Source organism: Lemur catta, chromosome 10 (genome assembly GCF_020740605.2).
Source record: "Lemur catta isolate mLemCat1 chromosome 10, mLemCat1.pri, whole genome shotgun sequence".
Lineage (NCBI taxonomy): Eukaryota > Metazoa > Chordata > Mammalia > Primates > Lemuridae > Lemur > Lemur catta.
Window position 1 is genome coordinate 88,049,683 of NC_059137.1, and position 19,951 is coordinate 88,069,633.

The following is a 19,951-nucleotide window of genomic DNA, read 5'->3' on the forward strand; positions in this document are numbered from 1 at the left end:
GCCTAAACTTCAGCTCTAAGCCTGGCGTCAGGGCCCTGTTCTGTCTGCTTCTGATCCACTTTTCCAGGCCTCCATGAGAGCCCTCTTGCCACAGGCCGCAGCTCCCTTCCTCGCTCACAGCCTGGGTCCTGGCCCTTAGTCCTGCTTAGTCACCTGTGCCCTGCGGACCTCCCTCCCTTGCTCTCCACTGGGAGCCAGTGCTCCCTCCTCCAGCCCTAGGATTACTGTTCTACTTCGGGGAGGCACTTGCTCCCCTGCACAGAGGACTCCGGGGGCAAAGCCTGAGCTCTGAAGGACTGGGCAAGGGCAGGCACAGCCCGCTTGCTCCCTGGCTGGCAGCCCCGGCTCCCTCAGCTCCAGGACTGCCCCGCAGTCCTGGGGCCTGAGGTGGAGAGTCCCTGGGGGACCCATGCCCTTGCCCTGGGCGTCAGACGACTACCCCGGAAGGGAGAGCAGGCAGGCTGAGGAGAAGGCATCTAGAGAAGGCTGTGCGGGGCGGAGGTGGAGCACAGGGGTCTTTTATTTGGTTTGGTTGGGTTTCGCCAGGCTTGGTTTAGGGAGTGGCAGCTGATGGACAGAGAAGCTGGGGAGGAACCGTGCAGAGATGGTGGGCTGGAGGGAGGAGGGTCCAGCCTGAAGACTGGAGCCTGGGCAGAGAGGAGTGGAGGGCCTCCCAGGTCACCCCCGGGCCCTGAGGGTAAAGGGCAGCAGGAGCCAGGTCTGTGGAGGCACAAGGGCTGTGCAGGGCCCGGGAGAGCCGGCAGCCCGCAGGCGCTGGGGCTGAGAGCCAGTGAGAGGAGGAGCAGACGCAGGGGCAGGAAGAGGAGTGAGTCTCTTGATTTCGTTGATCCAGTCAGCGAAGTAGGTGACCCTGGTGAAGATGCCGGGGTAGACGGGATGCCGGCAGTCCAGGCCCCAGCTGCCCAGCCCCACCAGGACCCAGGCACTGGGGACGTAGCAGACCAGAGGCCCCCCGGAATCGCCCTGAGGAGAGAGAGAGGGAGGGAGAGAGAGAGAGAGAGAGAGAGAGAGAGAGAGAGAGGGAGGGAGGGAGGAGTTGGCGTTGGGGACTGAGTAGCTCAGAGACATCAGGTAGCAAGGTGAGGCACTCTGGGCGTCCACCGTCTGAGTCAGGGTCCCACTGCAGACCCACTAGACGAACATCTCCAGGGTGGGACACTGGGTCGAATACCGAGATGCTCCTAAGCTGATCCTCAAGGTGGACAATCATGGATCTGAATCTGTCAACATGTGGGCCCCACCCCCTGTGCCCTGCACGTGGGACAACACGCTGCCTAAGGCCTACAGGGGACAGCTGTAGGGACAGGGCCCAGGAGAGGCTGGGGCTGTGAGCAGAGCTGGGCCCGCTCTCACCTCTGTGCAGACCTCACTTCTTGTAAACCCTGAGCTGCGGCAGAGCATTCCCACTGGGGGGTCCTCCGTTGTTTGTTCATTTGGACCTTGGGCTTTCTCTCCGCTTCTTGGGTGAGCATCTTCAGAAAATGCCCATACCCAGCCTGGTGGAGACAGCCCACTTCTCTAGGGGAGCAGGCAGGGGTCTCTAGAAGGTTGCTGGGAGTTCCTAGAGTACTGAAATGCTGTCATGGTGGGGTCAGGCCCCTACTTCATAGGCCAAAAGGTGAGGCCCAAATAAAGGGTCTCAACCTTGGGGTGGGAGGGCAGGAGCCACAGTAAGCAAGCAGACAGACCCTGCAGAAGGTGGAAGGTGGTCACAGAAAGCTGTCCTGAGCTGGGCCTGGAGACAGGAAAGAGAACCTGCCCCTGCAAGGTCCAGGAGCACAGGGCACAGTTAGTGCAAACAAGCAGAAGCGTGAGCCCAGTGGTCGGGAGCATGGGGCCAGGGGAGGTCCCGGGGCCGCATGGAGGGAGTCTAGAGGAACGTCATCGGGGGTGGGACGCATGACCTGTCTAAACAGATCAGTTTGGTGCCGTGTGGAGAATGAACGGTTGCTGAGCACCAGCTAGAGAGGTAGACCAGGAAGGACTACAGGAGGGAGGCGAGACAGATTTGAGATGCTATTTTGAAGGAGGAGCCAAGGGACTTGTGGAATCTAATCCTTTATCACCACAAGGAGAAGGTGCAGAGAGAGAGGGAAGAGGGCTGAGAACTCAGCTCTGGGGTCTCCAGCATCTATTTAGTGACCAGGAGGGGGCAGCCAGAAGCAGAGTGGGCAGTGGCTGGGCCTGGCGCCGGGCGACAAGTGCTGCTGGCGCGCCAGGGGAGCAGAGGCTGCGGGCCAAGCAGGTCTGGCGGCACGTGGGAGCACGGTGGGGCAGCGTGGGGTAAGGAGAGGAGGAGTCTTTGGGGAAGGGAGGCAGAGAAACTGGGCACAGCCAGAGGAGATTACTGCTGTGTGTCTCCGTGGGAGGTGTGAGGGGGAGAGCAGGGGAAGGCCCTGGGTGCTGGGTGCTCAAGGCGGGCCCAGGACCAGGCAGATCTGAGGTGGGTAGATGCAGGCCCGGGAGGAGCGGGCTCTAGTCTGACCGCCCGGGTCCCCTCAGTGAGGGAAGAAACAAGATGGCGTGCTGAGAGGGACAGCAGGGCTGGGGGCAGGCTGTGGAGGCCTGAGGGGAGGCACGGGGGGACATGGTGTGGTGGCCAAAAAGTGGCCCCTAAAACGTCCACGTCCTCGTCCCGGGAAGCTGTGAATATGTTATCTCCTGTGGCAAAAGGGACTTTGCAGATGGAGTTGAGTGGAGAATCCTAAGGTGGGGGATTATCCCGGAGTATCTAGGAGGCCCAATGTCATCACAAAGTTCCTTATAGGGGAAAGAGGGAGGCAGGAGGAGCAGAGTCAGAGGAGACGTGACAGTAGATGCAGAGGTCACACTGGTGTGCTCTGAAGATGGATGAAGAGGCCACAAGACATGGAACGCAGGCGGCCTCTAGAAGCTGCAAAAGGCAGGAAACAGACTCTCCCCTAGAGCCTCCAGAAGGAACCAGTCCTGCTGACACCTGTTTTAGACTTTTGACTTCCAGGACTGTAAGATAAGAGATGTCTGTGGTCTCAGTCACCCAGTTTTTGGTGACTCACACACAGGGTCTTCCTGAGAGTGGGAATGTGCCTTTGCTGCCTCAGGTCTTCCCACTGGTGCCCCTACTCTGAATGCCCTCGCCGCTCCCTGCAGTGCACCCCCCACTCAGCCAGTTCAAGGCCAGTGGGAGGCCTGGTCCTCTGGGCAGTGGTCCCCACCCACTCCAGGCCTCCTCAGTTCATGCAAATGAATCATGTGGTTGCCAGCATCATGCTGGATTCTGGGCCAGTCTGGGGGAGAGGGGAAGGACTCCAGCAGACTCAGACCCTTGGGGAACTCGGAGTTGGCAGAGGACGCCCCAACACTAGTTACTCCATGCAGAGTGAGCTGTGGTTTGCACTACTGTGTGTGTGTGTGTGTGTGTGTGTGTGTGTGTGTGCACGTGCACACACACAAGTGTCAGAGGGGCCGGGGCTGTGGGGGGTGGAAGGACAGGTCTAAGACAGGCCCAGAAGAATGAGTATAACTCAGATAGACGGAGACAGACAAGGCCAGGAACATGAAAACCAACACTTGTTAAGCACCTGCTAAGAGCCAGGCATGATGCTAAGTTTTCTACAGGAACCTTACAAAGTAGAGGCTGTCAGCAAGCCCATTTCACAGGTGAGAACATAGCTAAGGTCACAGCACATGCAAATGGCAGAGGAAGACTGGAACCAGGCCTGTCCTGCTCCACAGTCTGAGCGCTGAGTCAGCCCGGGGCCCCGTCTCTCCTCAGAGTTGTTTCCAGGTGCTCCACGCAAGGATGGGGGTAGTCTGGGGGAGGGAAAAGAGCCTCGGGTGGAAGTGGAGACAAGAGCAGGTGAGTGGCAGGAGATGAATCCAGATGGCGTCTCACAGACATACAGTGGTGACTGAAAGGCTAAGGAGGCGCCAGCTCAGTGGTGTCCTTGGCCTGCAGGAGGGGCAGGGTCGAGCGGGCACTACGGATGTCCAGCAGGCAGTAAAAGGGTGCTGGTCCTGAGGCTCCACGGGCATGGCCTTTGCAAGACAAGGCAGCTGGAGAAGAAGGCTGGAAGGGAGCCGGACTGGGGACTCGGTGGCTGAGCCCCACCAGGCCCTGGCACTCAGCAGCCTCCTTACTCCACAGACTCTGTGAGGAGGATGGGCCGGGCCAGACTGCCGGAAAGGAGGGGCATGTGGATGGGAAACCAAGCAACCTGGGGCTACCTCCCACCAGGAGGGCGGGTGGGCCAAGCTCCCTCCCTCTGGCTCAGCCAGCTCGCGGGGCAGTAATGAAAACAGTGCTGTTGGTGAGCCCTCCCACAGGCTAGGGGGATTCAGGCTCAGGCTTCAGGGCAGGAGAGACCTGGTTCTAGTTTTCAATCTGTCGTTTCCCAAGTGCTGTGACCTTAGCTAAGTGTATTCACTCCAAGTGCTTGCCATAACACATCGCCACAAACTTGGTGGCTTAGAAATAACAGAAACCGATCCTCTCTCAGTTCTTGAGGCCAGAAGTCCAAAATCAAGATGTTGTTAGGGTCACTCGACCTCCAAAGGCTCTAGGGGAGAACCCCTCCTACCTCTTCCAGCTTCTGGTGGCCCTGGCATTCCTTGGCCTGTGGAGCATCACCCCACTCTCCGCCTGTCTTCACGTGGCCATCTTCTCTCTTTGTGTCTCTGTGGCCTCTCCTCTCCTTATGAGGACACCAGTCATTGAATTTAGGGCCTAAATCCAGGATGCTTTCACCTTGAGATTCTTAACTAATTACATCCTTAAAGATCCTATTTCCAAATTAGGTCACATTCTGAGGTTCCGAGTGCACATAAGTTTGGGGGAACACTATTCAACCCACTACACTATCCTTTCAACAAATTCATGAAGGAATCCTCAGAACCCCCACACTGTGCATGAGGACCCAGGCTCAGAAGGTGGAGAGACCATTCAAGGTCACAGGGCAGGCACACGTGGCAGAGCAATGTCTCTGACTCCAGGTTCCTAACACTTTCCTCTCTGCTCCGCAGTGGCATCTGCACAAAAGCTCAGCCCACAGATGCCAGCTAAGGGCCTGGACGCTGTGGGAGATGTCGTAGAGGCAAGGTTGGCCTTGGAGTCAGATCACCTGGGCCCGGGTTGTGCCGCCTCACTTTAGGCCATCCACTTTCCCTCTCTGGGCCTCAGTTTCCCCACCTAGAAAAGGGGACGTTACAGAGGGTTGGAAAAGATCTTCACAATCCAATGTCTAACAGTGAACTTATATCTAGAATATATAAAGAACCCCTAGAAGAAAAAGACAGGCAGCCCAACAGAAAAATGAGAGGGGAAAAGAAACCTGAAGGGAAACTTCACAGAAGATATCCAATAACAATAAATTAAACATATGAAAAAATATTTAATTTAATTATCCATCAGAAAATACAAATTAAAACTATAAACCACTACTCACTCACCAAAATGGCCAAAATGAAAAAAGATGGGAAAGGCCAAGTGTTGGTGAGGATAGAAACTCATCCACTGCAGGAGGGAGGGCTTTTTGGCTGACCTGAAGCCAAAGCTAACCTTTTTGTCAAAGCTGAACACACGCACCTTTTCCTCTAGCAAGTCTACTCGTGGGCTTCTATGAAAACAGAATGTGAAATACATGGTGTTCATCTCTGCCCCAAAGACAAATACAAAAACGTATATAGCACTGCTATTCATAACACTTCCAACTTGGAAACTACTCAGATATTCCCCCCAGTGTAGAACTGATGATAGAATTTGATTCACACAATGGCATGCTGTAGAGCAATGAGAATGAACAAGCTACAATGATGTGTAATCGCATGGATGAATCTCACCAATAGAATGTTAAGACACAGAAGAGTCCCAACTCTAAATTCCATGTATAGAAAATTCAGAATTCAATCTAAGGTGTTAAAAGTTAAGATGGTGGTTACCCTTGGGCATCAGCGATGAGAAGGGAGCATGCAGAGGGCTCCCTGGGATGCTGTGGTATCAGCATGGGAAGCTTCATCAAACTATACACTTATGAATCATGTACTCTTACGTATGTACATTATGCTGCAATAAAAATGTTTAAAATAGGTAACAAAAATGGATGTTGTCTGAGGGTCTTTCCAGAAAATGCTCATCATGCTGGGATGGGGAAGGGGGTAGTCTGGGGGAGATTTCTGAGGAATGGAGCCCAGGGAAGACACACAGGGGAAGGAAAAAAGTCCAGGGGTCTTCACAAAGAGAGTGGAGGCAACACAATCCCCACTGGGGAAACTGAGGCCAAGAGAACAAGCAAGGAAAGAGTAGAAACGGCCTTACTCACCTGGCAGATGGACTTTCCTGTCGAGAAGTCTCCCGCACACACCATATCCTCATGCACATAGTAAGTATTGCCTGTGCTAGTAATTTGACCATACAAGAAATTGCAGAACATGTTCTCAATGAGGATCACTTTCCCCTCCTGGAGATTGAAGGGCGGTAATAGGCGCACTGCAAAGATAAGCGGAGGTCAGTGGCATTCCCTGTAGGGTAGCCAAAGAAGCCCAGGCTACTCTGAACCCCCACTGTTCCTGACTGCTTCTCACTCCCCCCGTGAAACATGGAGTTTTCTCAGAACAGCTGAGCTTTAAACACTGCTTAAGTCTTCTACCCATCCTTGATAAGCTACTCTTCTTCTCAAACCCCTCCACATACTCATCCTATTCCCTTCACCTCTCTCATAGCAATAGATCACACCACTCCATTCCACAAAGAGACAAATCCCACCAACACGTGACACACTCATCAGGGCTTAGCAGTGGTTCACTCACCCATCTACACTTCCATGAACTGTTCCATCCATCCTCCATCCATCTATCACTGATCTTTCTCCCAACTCTTCATCCACCCATCTGCCCACCCATTCACTCATTTACCCATTCCTCCATCCACTTACCTCTCTTCCCGCACATCCCTCTTCATCCATTCATCCTTCCATCCATTTACCCATCCATCCACGCTTTTATCTATCTCTCCATCCATCCCTCCATCATTCACCCACCCATCCTTCCATCTATCAACATATCCATCCACGCCATCTATCCACCCACTCCTCTATCCACACATCTATCCCATACATCCATTTACCCACCCAAACGTCATCCACCCACCCACACATCCATCCATCCATCCATCCGTCCATCCATGCAGTCACCCATCCTTCTATGCACACGTCCATCCATCTTCCCTTCCATCTACCCACTTGTCCTCCCAACTATCCACCTATCCATCCACTCACCCGGTCACTTATCTATTCTCTCATCTGTTCATCTACCCTCACGCAAGGCATCTTTTAGATACTAATGATTTAAGGGAACATTTTTTAGTTGGAAGATACAGAGTAGGTGAAGTAAGTACAATTATTTTAGATTAGGTGGTATGAAGGAAATAAAACAGGGAGATGTGATAGTAGGGGTTCCTACTTTAGCTCACGTGATTAAGTAAAACTCCTCAGAGGAGGAGCTGAGTTGCAAGTGTAAGGAAGAAACAGTCATGCAAGGATTAGAGGGGAGAGCGAGCGAGGCAGGGAAGGCAGCAAAGCTAAAGGCCTGAGATGGGAATGGCCCTGGCATATTCAAGGAGCAGCGAGGAGGCCTGAGTGGCTGGGATGGGGTATGTGAAGGGAGCAGTAGGAAATGAGGCAGACAAGGAGAAGGGCGTCAACGTCACACAAGGCCTTACAGCCAAGGTAGGGAGTTGGGATTTCATTCTAAGCACAAATGAGGCACTGGAGGGTACTCAACAGCGAAGTGACATGCCTTATGTTTTAAAGTGACACTCGGATGCTATGTGGAGACTAAAGTGGAGAAACACAATGGTGGAAGCTGGCAGACCAGTTCAGAAGCTATAGGCAAGAAGTGATGGTCTGTTGGGCCAGGTGGCAGCAGTGCAGTGGGACCAGGCCCCCGGGTACAGGTTGGGATACTAAAACAGGTAATCTATGGCCCCTGACCTCAAGGAATAACCCGTCTGTATGGGTGTGTGTGTGAATGCTGGGGTCTGGCCGTCATGTGATTAGGGAGTGATCCTGACGTTTAGTAGGCAAAGGCCAGGGACGCTAGCAGAGCCCCACTCAGCAAAAACATGTTTGGTCCAAAATAGCCGCAGCACCTCTGTTGAGAAACACTGTCCTAAATTGTGACCCTATAAATAATTATACATATATGTTCTTTTTTTCCCCTTAACATTATACCATAAGCATTTCCCCGAACCCCACAAACACTCCTCTCTTCAATAAACGGGTTTGTAAGTCTTTGCCTATATTTCTCTTCTTTCAATCTGAAAAAAACAAAAACAACTTTCTTTTCTGTTATTCAGGTCACCTAACAGGACTATGAAGGAGATGGTTGACCCAGGTTACGATAAGAGCAAAGTGAGGTTCAGAGAGGTTAAACACTCCTAAGCCGTCATCATTCTAACTTGATCATGCAGGCTCAGAGGTCTGAAGCCACAATGTGTTTTCCTTCTACTTTTCCCAAGCACCCTCTATGGCAAGGGAAGATCAAGATGTTGGGTGGTGAACTGGAATAGGCCAGCTCCCGAGCATAACTTTTGAGTGGAACAAGTCATTTCAGATCCGTGGCTGATTAAAACCTTAGAGTCAAGAACCACGAAGAATCAAAAAACCCAGACTCTTGATTCCAAAGGTCAAAGATTCCCAGACTTTCAGAGCCTGGGACTCAGGGGACTCAGAAGCTGTGGAACCCACACACCTTCAGACCTAGAAGGGCCAGCATGGTTGGTTCTCATCTTATAGGTCATGGAAATGAGGCACAGAGGACCAAGGTCCAGTGGCTCCAGAAACCAGCCTGGGCCTCTCTGCCTGGCTAAGCCACTCTCCCTTCTTCCCTTCCATCCCTCTTCTCCTCCCCTACCCTTTCCTCAACCTCCCCTCCCTCACCCTCCAGCCTCTCCCACACCCGCCTCACTGTCCTCGGTGAGCATTCCCCAGCCAGTTATCCAACAGGATGCGTTACTGGGCAGCCGCATGTCTGCGGATGGGAGGCAGACTGGGGCAATGTAGAAAGTGAAGTCCACAGGCAGGTCCAGCTGTAACATGGCAATGTCACTCCCAAAGGGGTGCAACTTCTCAAAGTCTGGGTGGGTGATAATCTGGTTCACAGACATCTTCTGGGTGTGCTGGGTTTGCTGATACAGTTGAGTGTATCCCAACAGAACCTGATAGTTCTCCAGGGCCCGGGATTTTCTGGAGGAAGAAAGGGCCCATTTTCACCACCCTCTCTGAGTGTGGGCAGCGCTCTCTTCCTGAGTCCTTGTCTAAGTGGCCACACTTCTCTCGGCCCCTCCACCCTGCCATGATGCCAGGCAGCTTTGTCTTCCCATTTCCAACAGTCAGGAGCTCTTTTCTCCTAAGGCTAATGGGTATTCTACGCGCAATGTCAGGACACATGGCTTCCCATCACACCCTAGAATCAGAGGGCCAGAGAATCCTAGTCCTGGAAGAGTCCTTGATGGGGTCATCGAATCGAGCCCTTTTATCTTACAACAAAAGGAGCTCTGGCTCACTCCTAGCTCCAGCCTGACCCTTCTGAATGCTCCCCAGGCCCCACCGCCCGGCCCAACCACCTTTCCTGCCCCTTCCCCGTCGGTTGCTTCTCCACCGGGCTGTAAGCACTCACAAAGGATTTGTTGACAAATGCCCAGATGAGTGCATAAAACTGAAGCTCTCCTTGTTCCTGAACATGACTGATGAAACGTCCTACTCTTGTGGTTTTGTTCACACAGGACGCCCACCTCGAAGGCCCTCGCCACACTCCCCACGTCCGAGTCTCCCCTCTGGCAAACCCCTGCAGCTCCTCAGCCCTCCCGTCAGACTGCAGCAGCTCTCTGGACTCCTCTCCTTTGGGTCTGCCCCTCACCCACGTTAGGGTTCCTCTCCTGCATCATGCTGACTGGAGCCTGTGCCTCGCCTTCTTGAGAGGATGGAGACACCCGGACGTCGGGTCTTGCCACCGTCCTGTGCCACAGAGGGTCTCAGGTCAGCGTGGCACAGAGTAGACGCTGACAGGACCCAGCTGGGGTCTCAAAGCCAGTAAATGCCCAAGCTGCAACTCCCTGACCTGGGCTGTGATACCCTCCACTCCCTGTGCGTCCCTCCGCGTCTGCTCGGAAGCTGGGCACTGGGTCAGGCCCAGGAGGGCCAGAGGAGTTAGACTCCTGACCGTCTACGTCATTCTCCAGGGTCAGAAGGCCCCATCCTTCCCACCCAGGCAGCCAGGCACGGCTTCTCCCAGGCAGGCAGTTTTACAGAGAAAAGAATGACCCGGTTGCTGGTCACAGGTGCGGAGTCCCACGTCCCTGCCTGAGTCTGACTCGCAGGAGTGTGGGGGACAGTGAGGAGAAGGCCTGGCCAAGACAGACACTGCTGCTGCTCTCAGGCACGTCTGTGTTGGGGGCACAGACACAGAGGACGGGGCTGGGGGCGGTTCTCTGCTGCAGCTGAGGATGAAGGTCGAAGAGGATCTGGGCAGATGAAGGGAGGGCTGGGTGGCAAGCGGGGAGGACGGTCCAGGCGAAGGGGACTGCAGGCCAAAGGCAGGCACCACACCCACTGCGTGGCAGCAGATCACCCAGACCAAAGCCCAGGGGAGAAACAGGGGGGACCCCTTACGGCCCTTGTCTCCACTTCCCCTTGCATCCCCCTCCCTCGCCAGCCCCTCTGCTGAGGACCCCAGGGAAGGACTCACTTGAAAAAGCAGTGGGCAGCCGAAACCAGCCAGTGGGAGTCGATGAGGGCAGCTCCGCAGAGGTGCGAGCCCTTGTACAGCAGGCTGGCCTGCCACGGCCACTGGCCAGCCTCGGCGTCCTGGCCACCATAGATCTTCCCCATCGCCCTGGGCTTCCCGCACACTGTGGAGACAGCCCCACCCACCTGTTAGAGACACTGGTGGTGCCCTTAAATGTCACCCCAGTGAGGCCCCTCCTCTGCTTCACAGATGGGAAAGCCAAGGCTACAGGACAGACGGGTGACCTGGCCAAAATGACTGAGGGCTACCCCTTCAGTGGCCCTCACCAAAGACCAGATGACCGAGGACAACTGAGCAAGCTCTCTAGGAATGGGGGCCCACGGGCCTGGGGGTGGGGCCACTGAAGGTGACTGAGGGTGACCACAGCAGCTTATCCTTAACTGGGCCAGCCAAGGGGTGGGGGACTGGCAGCCAGGCCCTGTGACTTTATTTCCTTTCACCAGCACACCTCTATGCCTACTTTGCCGATCAGAGAACTGAAGGGCTGAGACATTATTAATGTTACTTGCTCAAGATCGTGGCTTCTGGATGTGTCTGTGCCCCGTTACCTCTCCCCAGTACCCTGGGGACAGAGATTCCCAGGCAGGAGTCTGCGGTGCTGTGTGGCCTAGACAAACTCACTCCCCCTCTCTGATTCATGATCCTCTATTTCTAGAAGGAGAGCGGGTAGGGCTAATAAAGACAACCTTGGTTCTGAGACTCCCCCCTAGGAGGGGCACAGTGGGCCCAGACCCTGAAAGGCAGTGCCCTGGTCCCTGGCTTGTGCTCCCAGGCCTTAGGAAAGGGACGTGAGACCCCTGGGCCCACCCAACTCTGGGCTCCCAGCAGCAGTTCTGCTGTTCCATCCCTCCACCCAGCCCCAGGGTCAGGCGCTGGCCGTCTGTCTAGTTCCATGGCTCCCACCACGGGTCCTGGGAAGGGAGCCTCGACCCACCTCTGCTGATGTCGTCTCTGGGGCTACCTGAGTGGAAGCGCAGGGTAGAGAAAAGACGCCGGTGACTCTGGAGCACAGGACACTGGGCCCGAGCTCGGCCCGCAGCCTCCCCAGCCGCCCCTTCTGCTGGCCCGCCCTCCATGCCCCCCCCCCGGTTCGGCCGGACTCCGGGCCCCCGGCCCGTACGGGCCCCCGCCCCTCGGAGCCCCCGCGCCCGGCGGGGCCACACACCCGCCGCTGCCGGTGGACCGTGCGCTCGGCCCGCAGAGCCCAGGGGCCCGCCGGCTGCCTGCTGCCGGCCCTCCTGCGCCGCCGGGCTCCCTCCGGCCCCGCGTGGCGTCCGGGAGGGGCTGGGGCCCCGGGCCGCCGGGGCGGGCGCGGCCCCCAGGCTCGGGGGCAGAAGCAGCAGCGGCAGCGGCCAGAGGAGCGCGGCCGGCCGCCGGCCTCGGATCCTCGCCGCCCGCGCGGCCATGGCCGGACGCCAGGCCGGAGGGAGGTGCGGAGGAGCCGGTCCCGACCCCGCCCTGACCCCCTCTCACGGCAGACCCTGACCCTTGACCCCGAACCCTCCCAGGCCCCGCCTCTGACCCCTCCCCGGCCCCGCCCTGGCCCCCTTCCAAGACAGACTCTGACCCGGGGCCCTGACCCCGCCCCCGCCCCAGGCCGGTCGGCCTTGGCCCTGACCGCGAGGCCATCTTTGGTTCCACAGTGCAATCAGGCGCTCCTACAAATTAAGGAGAAACGAAAAGACTACGCATAGGAAAATGGGAAAGGATACGAAAAGGCAGTTCACCGAAGGGGGAATTAAAAGACGCACACACAGCAACAGATTTTCAATCTGATTAATTATCTGGAAAACGAAAACGAAAACGTGTCATTTTCAAGTAGGAAATGCAAACATTTTATGACATCGATAGAGACGCCTATCTTTTGTTAATTAGTGATTTCTCCATAGCCCGGTGGGAAGGGGGAAGGATCCCGACATTTCAAAGACAGGTTTCCTATTTTCCACTCCAGGACGTAATGTCCTGAATGTGTTTGTATTAGAGGTGAGATCCTGTCATTTTACATTCATTTCCTGTCTTTGTCTTTGTCTTTATCACTAAACTGTAAATCCATAGTACAGGGAAATTATTTTATTGACCACTGGGTCTTGACATAAGAGAGTAAGCGGAACAGCACTTCACACAGTATATGCTACAATATCAGTTTAATAATCACTGTCATTATTAATGAAAACAGACATCAAGGGTCACACACCCTTACGTACTGGTTAAGAATTTACACTTTAACACATTTTTTAAAAATTAGGGTTTGGCAAACATAGCTTAGCTTTAGGAAGAATTTATACTTCAATACAGAGACTAGAAGAAGAATTCATAAATGTTATAAAGGGAAGGTAAGACTGACGGTGAAAGTGGGGTAAAGATAATGAGAACCATATTAAATTAATTAAGATTGAGACATCTATGGATTGCCGGGTTAGATTTTGCCAATAGGGATTTAGAAATGCCAATTGGACTTTGGGAAATGGGTTTGGGGTGGAGATACAGAGTAGCATAAGGATTCAGATGACAGTTGAAGCCACAGGAGTTGATGAAATCATCAGAAGAAGGCATGTAGAGCAAAATTAGATACCAGAACATGTGAAGTAGCCAAACACGAAATGATTTTGAGTAAGTTTCGTAAGTTTATAGAATTGTGCAACAATCCCCAAATTGGCAGTTAGTCTTCAGTCCCGTTCCTACCCCCAGACAACCACTGATCTCCTTTTTGTCTCTGTGACTTTATTTTCTGGACATTTCATATAAACACAACCACACAATATGTAGTCTTTCGTGTCTGGTTTCTGTCACTTGGCATAATGTTTTTGAAGCTCATCCGTAATTGTTGCACGTGTCACTATTTTGTTCCTGTTTATTCCGTTGTGTGGTTTTACCACATTTTGATTTTCCATTTACTAATTGATGGACATTTGTTTGTAGTTTGGGGCTATTAGGAACAGTGCTGCCATGAATATTTCTGGCAAGACTTTGTATGAAAATATGTTTTTGTGTCTCTTGGGCAGATTCCTAGGAGTGAAACTGCTGGGTCATATGGTAAGTTTATGTTTAACATATCATAAACTGCCAAACTGTTTTCCAAAGAATCTGTCACTTTACATTCACACTGCAATGCGTGAAGGTTCCACTTTTTTTCACACCCTTGCCAACACTTGGTGTTGTGTGTCTTTTTTATTTCAGTCATTCTAGTGGGAGTAAAGATGTAGATTTAATTTGCACTTCCCTAATGACTAACGGTGGTGAACATATATTCGTGTGCTTAATTGCCGTTCTGTATGTTTTTTAGTGAAATGTCTGTTCAAAGCTTTTGCCCATTTCAAAAATGTGTTCTTTTTTTTTATTGAGTTGTAAAAGTTCTTTATGTATTCCAGATACAAGTTATTTACCGGATACAGGATTGGCAAATATTTTTTCCAAGTTTCTGGCTCGTCTATTCATTCTTTTAACAGTGGATTTTGAAAATCAAGAGTTTTGAATTTGATAAAGTCCAATTTATCAATTTGTTTCCTCTATGAATTATGCTTTCGATGTCATATCTACGAGGTGATGAAGATTTTCATCTATGTTTTCACTGAGAAGTTTCAAGAGTTGGTTCTTACGTTAAGGTCTACGATGAATTTTGAGATTGTGTAATGTGATGTGAATTTTTTTGCTTGTTTCTGTTTTTACTTGTGGGTATCCATTTGTCCCCAAAGCGTTTGCTGGGTGAAAAAAGAAAAAAAAAAAAAAAAAAAAGAATTGCCTTTTCTCGACTGAATTGTCTTAGGATCATTGTTAAAAATCAATGGACAATAAAATATTAAGGACTTATTTCTGGACTCTCAATTCTGTTCCGTTGATCTATATGCCTATCATCTTGCCAGAATCCCACTGTCTAGGTTAACATGTAATCTAGTAACACAGTAAATCTTAAAACAGAGTGGGTGAAAGTCCTCCAGTTATGCTCTTTTTCAAAACTTTAGGCTATTCTAGGTCCTGTACGTTTCCATGTGAGTTTTAGGATCGCCTTTCAATTTCAACACAAAAACTGTCTGCTTGGATTTTGGTAGGGTCTGCATTGAATTTATAGATTCCTTTGAGGAGAATTGCCATCTTAATAACATCAGATCGCCCAATCCATGAACAAGCAATGTTCCTCCATTTATTTAGATCTTTAATTTCTCTCAGCAATGTTTTGTAGTTTTCAGCATACAAATCCCTCACTTCTTTATTAAATTTATTTGTTTTATTTATTTATTTCTAAGTATTTTATTCTTTACATCCAATTTTGAATGAAATTATTTTGTTAATTTCCCTTTTGTAGTTTTTGTTGCTACTATATAGAAATACAATAGAGTTTTATATAGAAGTATTATTTCCAATGACCTTGCTAAACTTGTTTGTTAGTTCTAGTCTTTTTCTGTGTTTGCGTTAGTTTGGTGGGTTCACTGGAATATTCTACATATATGATCATGATATTTGTGAGTAAAAGTTCTACTTCTTCCAGTCCAAGTTAAATGACCTTCACTTCTTTTCTTGCCTTCTTTCTTTCCTTCCTATCTTCCTTCCTTCCTTCACCTTCCCCTCCCTCCCTCCCCCTCTCTCCTTCTTTGTTTCCTTTGCTTCTTTCTCTCCTTTGTTTCTTTCTTTCTGTGTGCCTTTGGAGACCACATTTATAAATATCTTTCTTCTATTTATTCATTTATTCCTTTATTTTAGAGACGGGGTCTTGCTATGTTGCCCAGGATGGAGTGCAGTGGCTATTCCTATGCGTGACCGTAGGGCACTGCAGCCTTGAACTCCTGGACTCAAGGGATCCTCCAGCTTCAGCCTCGGAGTAGCTTGGGATGACAGGTGTGCACCACCACATCTGGCAACATCTTGCATTTTTATCCAGTCTTTCAATCTCTGTCTTTAAATTGGTATGTTTAGACTATTTACATGTTTTGTGTTTATTTTGTTTTTAACTGACACATAAGAATTATACATATTTATGGGGCACATTGTGATGTTTCAACACATTATATACATCGAGTAATGGTCAAATCAGAGTAATGGGCATATCCATTACCTCAAACACTTGTCATTTCTTTGTGATGAGAGCATTCAAAATCCTCCCTTCTATTTTGAAGTATACAATACATTGCTGTTGACTGTAGTCACCATATTGTGCAATAGAACACCAGAACTTATTTCTCCTATCTAATTATAACTGTGTACCAGTTGACCAACCTCTCCCCATCTGGCCATCCCTCTTACTCTCCCCAGTCTCTGGCTACCACTATTATGCTCTCCCCTTGTGTGAGATGAACATTTTTATATTCCACATATCCTGCAGTATTTGTCCTTCTGTGCTTGGTTTATTTCACTTAACATAATGTCCTCTGTGTTTACCCATGTGGTGACAAATGACAGGGTTTCATTCCTTTTTATGGCCAAAGAGTATTCCATTGTGTGTACATACCACACTTTCTTTATCTGTTTGTCTATTGATGGACATTTAGGTCTATTCCATACCTTGGCTATAGTGTGTGTGTGTGTATGTGTGTGTGTGTGTGTGTGTGTGTGTGTGTGTGTGTGTGTGTGCTGCAAGAAACATAGGAGTACAGATGTCTCTTCAACATACCGATTTCATTTCCTTTGGATATATACCCCGCAGTCAGATTGTTGGAGCATATGGTAGTTCTATTTTTAATTTTGGGAGGAATGTTTATACTGTTGTCCATCATGGCTGTGCTAATTTACATTCACAATAGTGTATGAAAGTTCCCCTTTATTCACATCCTTGCCAACATGTGTTATTTTTTGTCCTTTTGGTTATAGCCATCGTAACTGGAGTGAGATGATACCTCATAGCGATTTTGATTTCTATTCCTCTGATGATTAGTGATATTGAGCATTTTCTTCATATACCTGTTGGCCATTTGTATGTTTTCTTTTGAGAAATGTCTGTTCCTGTCCCTTGCCTATTTTCAAATGGGATTATTTAGGTTTTTTTGCTATTAAATTGTCTGAGTTCCCTTTATGTTCTGGGTATTAACCCCTCGTCAGATGCATAGTCCGTGAATATTTTCTTCCTTTCTGCAGGTTGGGCTATTCACTTTGTTGATGGTTTCCCATACTGTGCAGAAGCTTCTTAGTTCGGTGTAATCCCATTTGTTTATTTTTGCTTTTGTTGCCTGTGCTTTTGAGATCTTATTCAAAGAAATCCTTGCCCAGACGATGACATGAAGCATTTGCCCTGTGTTTTCCTAGTAGTTTCGTAGTTTGGGGTCTCACATTATGTGTTTAGTCCATTTTGCGTTGATTTTTACAAATGGCGAGAGATATGGGATCTAGTATCATTCTTCCACATGTGGATATCCAATTTTCCAGCACTATTTATTGAAGAGACTTTTTCTTTCCTCATTGTGTACTTTTGGCACCTTTGTCAAAAATCGTTTGGCTGTAAATATGTATACTTATTAATGGGTTCTCTATTATTACGTTCCATTAATCTATGTGTCTGTCTTTATGCCACCACCGTGCTATTTTGGTTACCATAGCTTTGTAGTCTGTTGATACCTCCAGCTTTGTCTTCTTTTTGTTGTTGTTGTTCAGAATTACTCTGGCTATTCACGGAATTCTGTGTTTCCATATGAATTTTAGGATTGTCTTGTCTATTTCTGTGGAAAATGTCATTCATGTTTTCATGGGGATTGCATTTAATGTGTAGATCGCTTTGTGTAGCATGGACGTTTTAACAATATTAATTCTCCCAATCCATGAACATGAGCTATATTTCCATTTATTGGTGTCTTCTTCAACTACTTTCATCAATGTTTTACAGCTTTTGTCGTAGGTATCTTTCACCACTTTGGTTAAATTTATTTGTGGGTATTTTTTATGTAGCTGTTGTAAGTGGGATTGATTTCTTGATTTCTTTTTCAGATAGTTCACCGTTGGTATATAGAAATGCTACTGATTTTTACATGTTGATTTTGTATCCTGAAAATTTACTGGATTCATTTATTGCTTCCAGTAGGTTTTTGGTGGTCTATTGGATTTTCTATACACAGGTTCATGTCATCTGTAAACAAAGATAATTTGCTTTCCTCCTTTCCAATTTGTATGGCCTTTACTTCTTTCTCTTGGCTAGTTGCTCTGGCTGGGACTTCCAGTGCCATGTTGAATAGACATGGTGTCAGTGGGCATGCTTGTCTTGTTGCAGATTATAGGGGAAAAGCTTTGAACTTTTCCCCATTCAGTATGATGTTAGCTGGGGGCTTGTCATATTTGGCTTTTATTGTGTTGAGGTGCATTCCTTCTATGCCTAATTTAAGTTTTGGGACTTGTCTTGGATTTTTATCCTGAAGGGGTGTTGAATATTGAATGCTTTTTCTGCCTCTATCGAGATGATCACAGGGGTTTTGTCCTCTATTCTGTCAACATGGTGTATCATATTTATTGATTTGCATATTCTGAAGCATCCTTGGGTCCCTGGGATGATTCCCATGTGATCATGGTGAAGGACCTTTTTGATGTGCTGTTGAATTCAGTTTGTTAGTATTTTGTTGAAGATTTTTGCATCTATGTCCATCGGGGATATTGGCTTGTAGTTTTGTTTTTTCTTTTTGTTGTGTCTTTGTCTGGTTTTGGTATCACAGTAATTCTGGGCAGAATGAGTTTGGAAGAATTCCCTCCACTTTATTTTTTTGAATAGTTTGAAAAGAATTGGCATAATTTGTTTTTTGAATGTTTGGTAGAATTCAGCAGTGAATCCATCAGGTCCTGGGCTTTGCTTGGAGGGTGACTTCGTATGGCTGATTCAATCTTATTACTCATTATTGGTCTGTTCAGGTTTTCTCTTTCTTCATGATTCTATCTTGGTAGGTTGTATTTGTCCAGCAGTTTATCAATTGCTTGTAAGTTTTCCAATTTGTTAGCATACCGTTGTTCATAAGTCTCTAATGATCCCTCAGTATTTCTGTGTTATCAGTTGCCGTGTCTCCTTTCATCTCTGATATTATTTATTTGAGTCATTTCTCTTTTTTCCTTAGTCTAGCTAAAAGTTTGTTGGCTTTGTTTAACTTTTCAGAAAATGGCTCTTCATTTCATTGATCCTTTGTATTGCTTTTTAGTCTCTATTTTATTTATTTCTGCTCTGATCTTTACTGTGTCTTTCCTTCTACCAATTTTGGGCATAGTTTGCTCATTTTTTCTAGTTTTTTGAGGCACAACATTAGGTTGTTTATTTGAGATCTTTCCACTAGCCATTTATTGTTATAAACTTCCCTCTTGGAACTGCTTTGGCCATGTCCCATAGGTTTTGGTATGTTGTGTGTTCATTTTAATTTGTCTCAGGACATTTTTTAATTTCCTGTTTAGTTTCTTCATTGACCTATTGATTGTTGAGGAGCGTGTTGTTTAGTTTCCACGTATTTGTACAGTTTCCAGTGTTCCTCCTGTTATTGACTTCTAGTTTTGTTTCATTGTGGTCAGAAAGAATACTTGATATGAGTTTGGTTTTTTAAAATTGGATGAGATTTGTTTTGTGCCCTAACATATAATCTGTCCTGGAGAATGTTCCACGTGCTGTTGAGAAGAATGTATATTCTGCAGCTGTGGGATGGAATAGTCTATAAATGTCTGTTATGTCCGTTTGGTACTCTGATGTGTCTTTGTTGATTTTCTGTCTGGATAATCTCAGAATATTCACACATGATATGATTATTGATATGGTTGCAATTACATTTTCCATTTTGCTGTTTGTTTTCCATGTGGCTCTTTTCTTTTCCTCTACTTTTACTTCTTTACTGCTTTCTTTTCTGCTATATAATTATTTCATTGTGCCACGTTAATTCCTTTGCTAATTTTGTAACAATAGTTTTAGTTACTTTCTTAGTGGTTGCTGTAATGATTACAATATGCGTCTTAATTTATCTAAATCTACTTCAGATTAAAATTAAGTCTGGTAAAATAGAGAAAGTGCCCCAATATAGCCTGATTTCCTTTCCCTCCTTTGTGCTGTTATTGTCCTTTTTATTACATCTCTATGACATGAACCCATGAATACAACGTTTTAATGCTTTATACATTCTTTTTTTTTTTTTTTTTTTTGAGACAGAGTGTCGCTTTGTTGCCCGGGCCAGAGTGGGTGCCGTGGCGTCAGCCTAGCTCACAGCAACCTCAAACT

General features: G+C 48.5%; 1 protein-coding gene across 1 annotated transcript; it reads right to left on the reverse strand.

Moving 5' to 3' along the window:
• Nucleotides 1–496: 496 nt before the first annotated feature.
• LOC123645727 (putative serine protease 47) lies at nt 497–12,206 on the reverse strand. Its single transcript, XM_045562155.1, has 5 exons — nt 11,735–12,206; nt 10,741–10,903; nt 8,962–9,239; nt 6,318–6,484; nt 497–984 (listed from the first exon to the last, which is right to left on the reverse strand). Exons 1-5 carry the CDS (start codon nt 12,204–12,206, stop codon nt 679–681), a joined length of 1,386 nt encoding a protein of 461 aa, XP_045418111.1. The 3' UTR covers nt 497–678.
• Nucleotides 12,207–19,951: the final 7,745 nt, after the last annotated feature.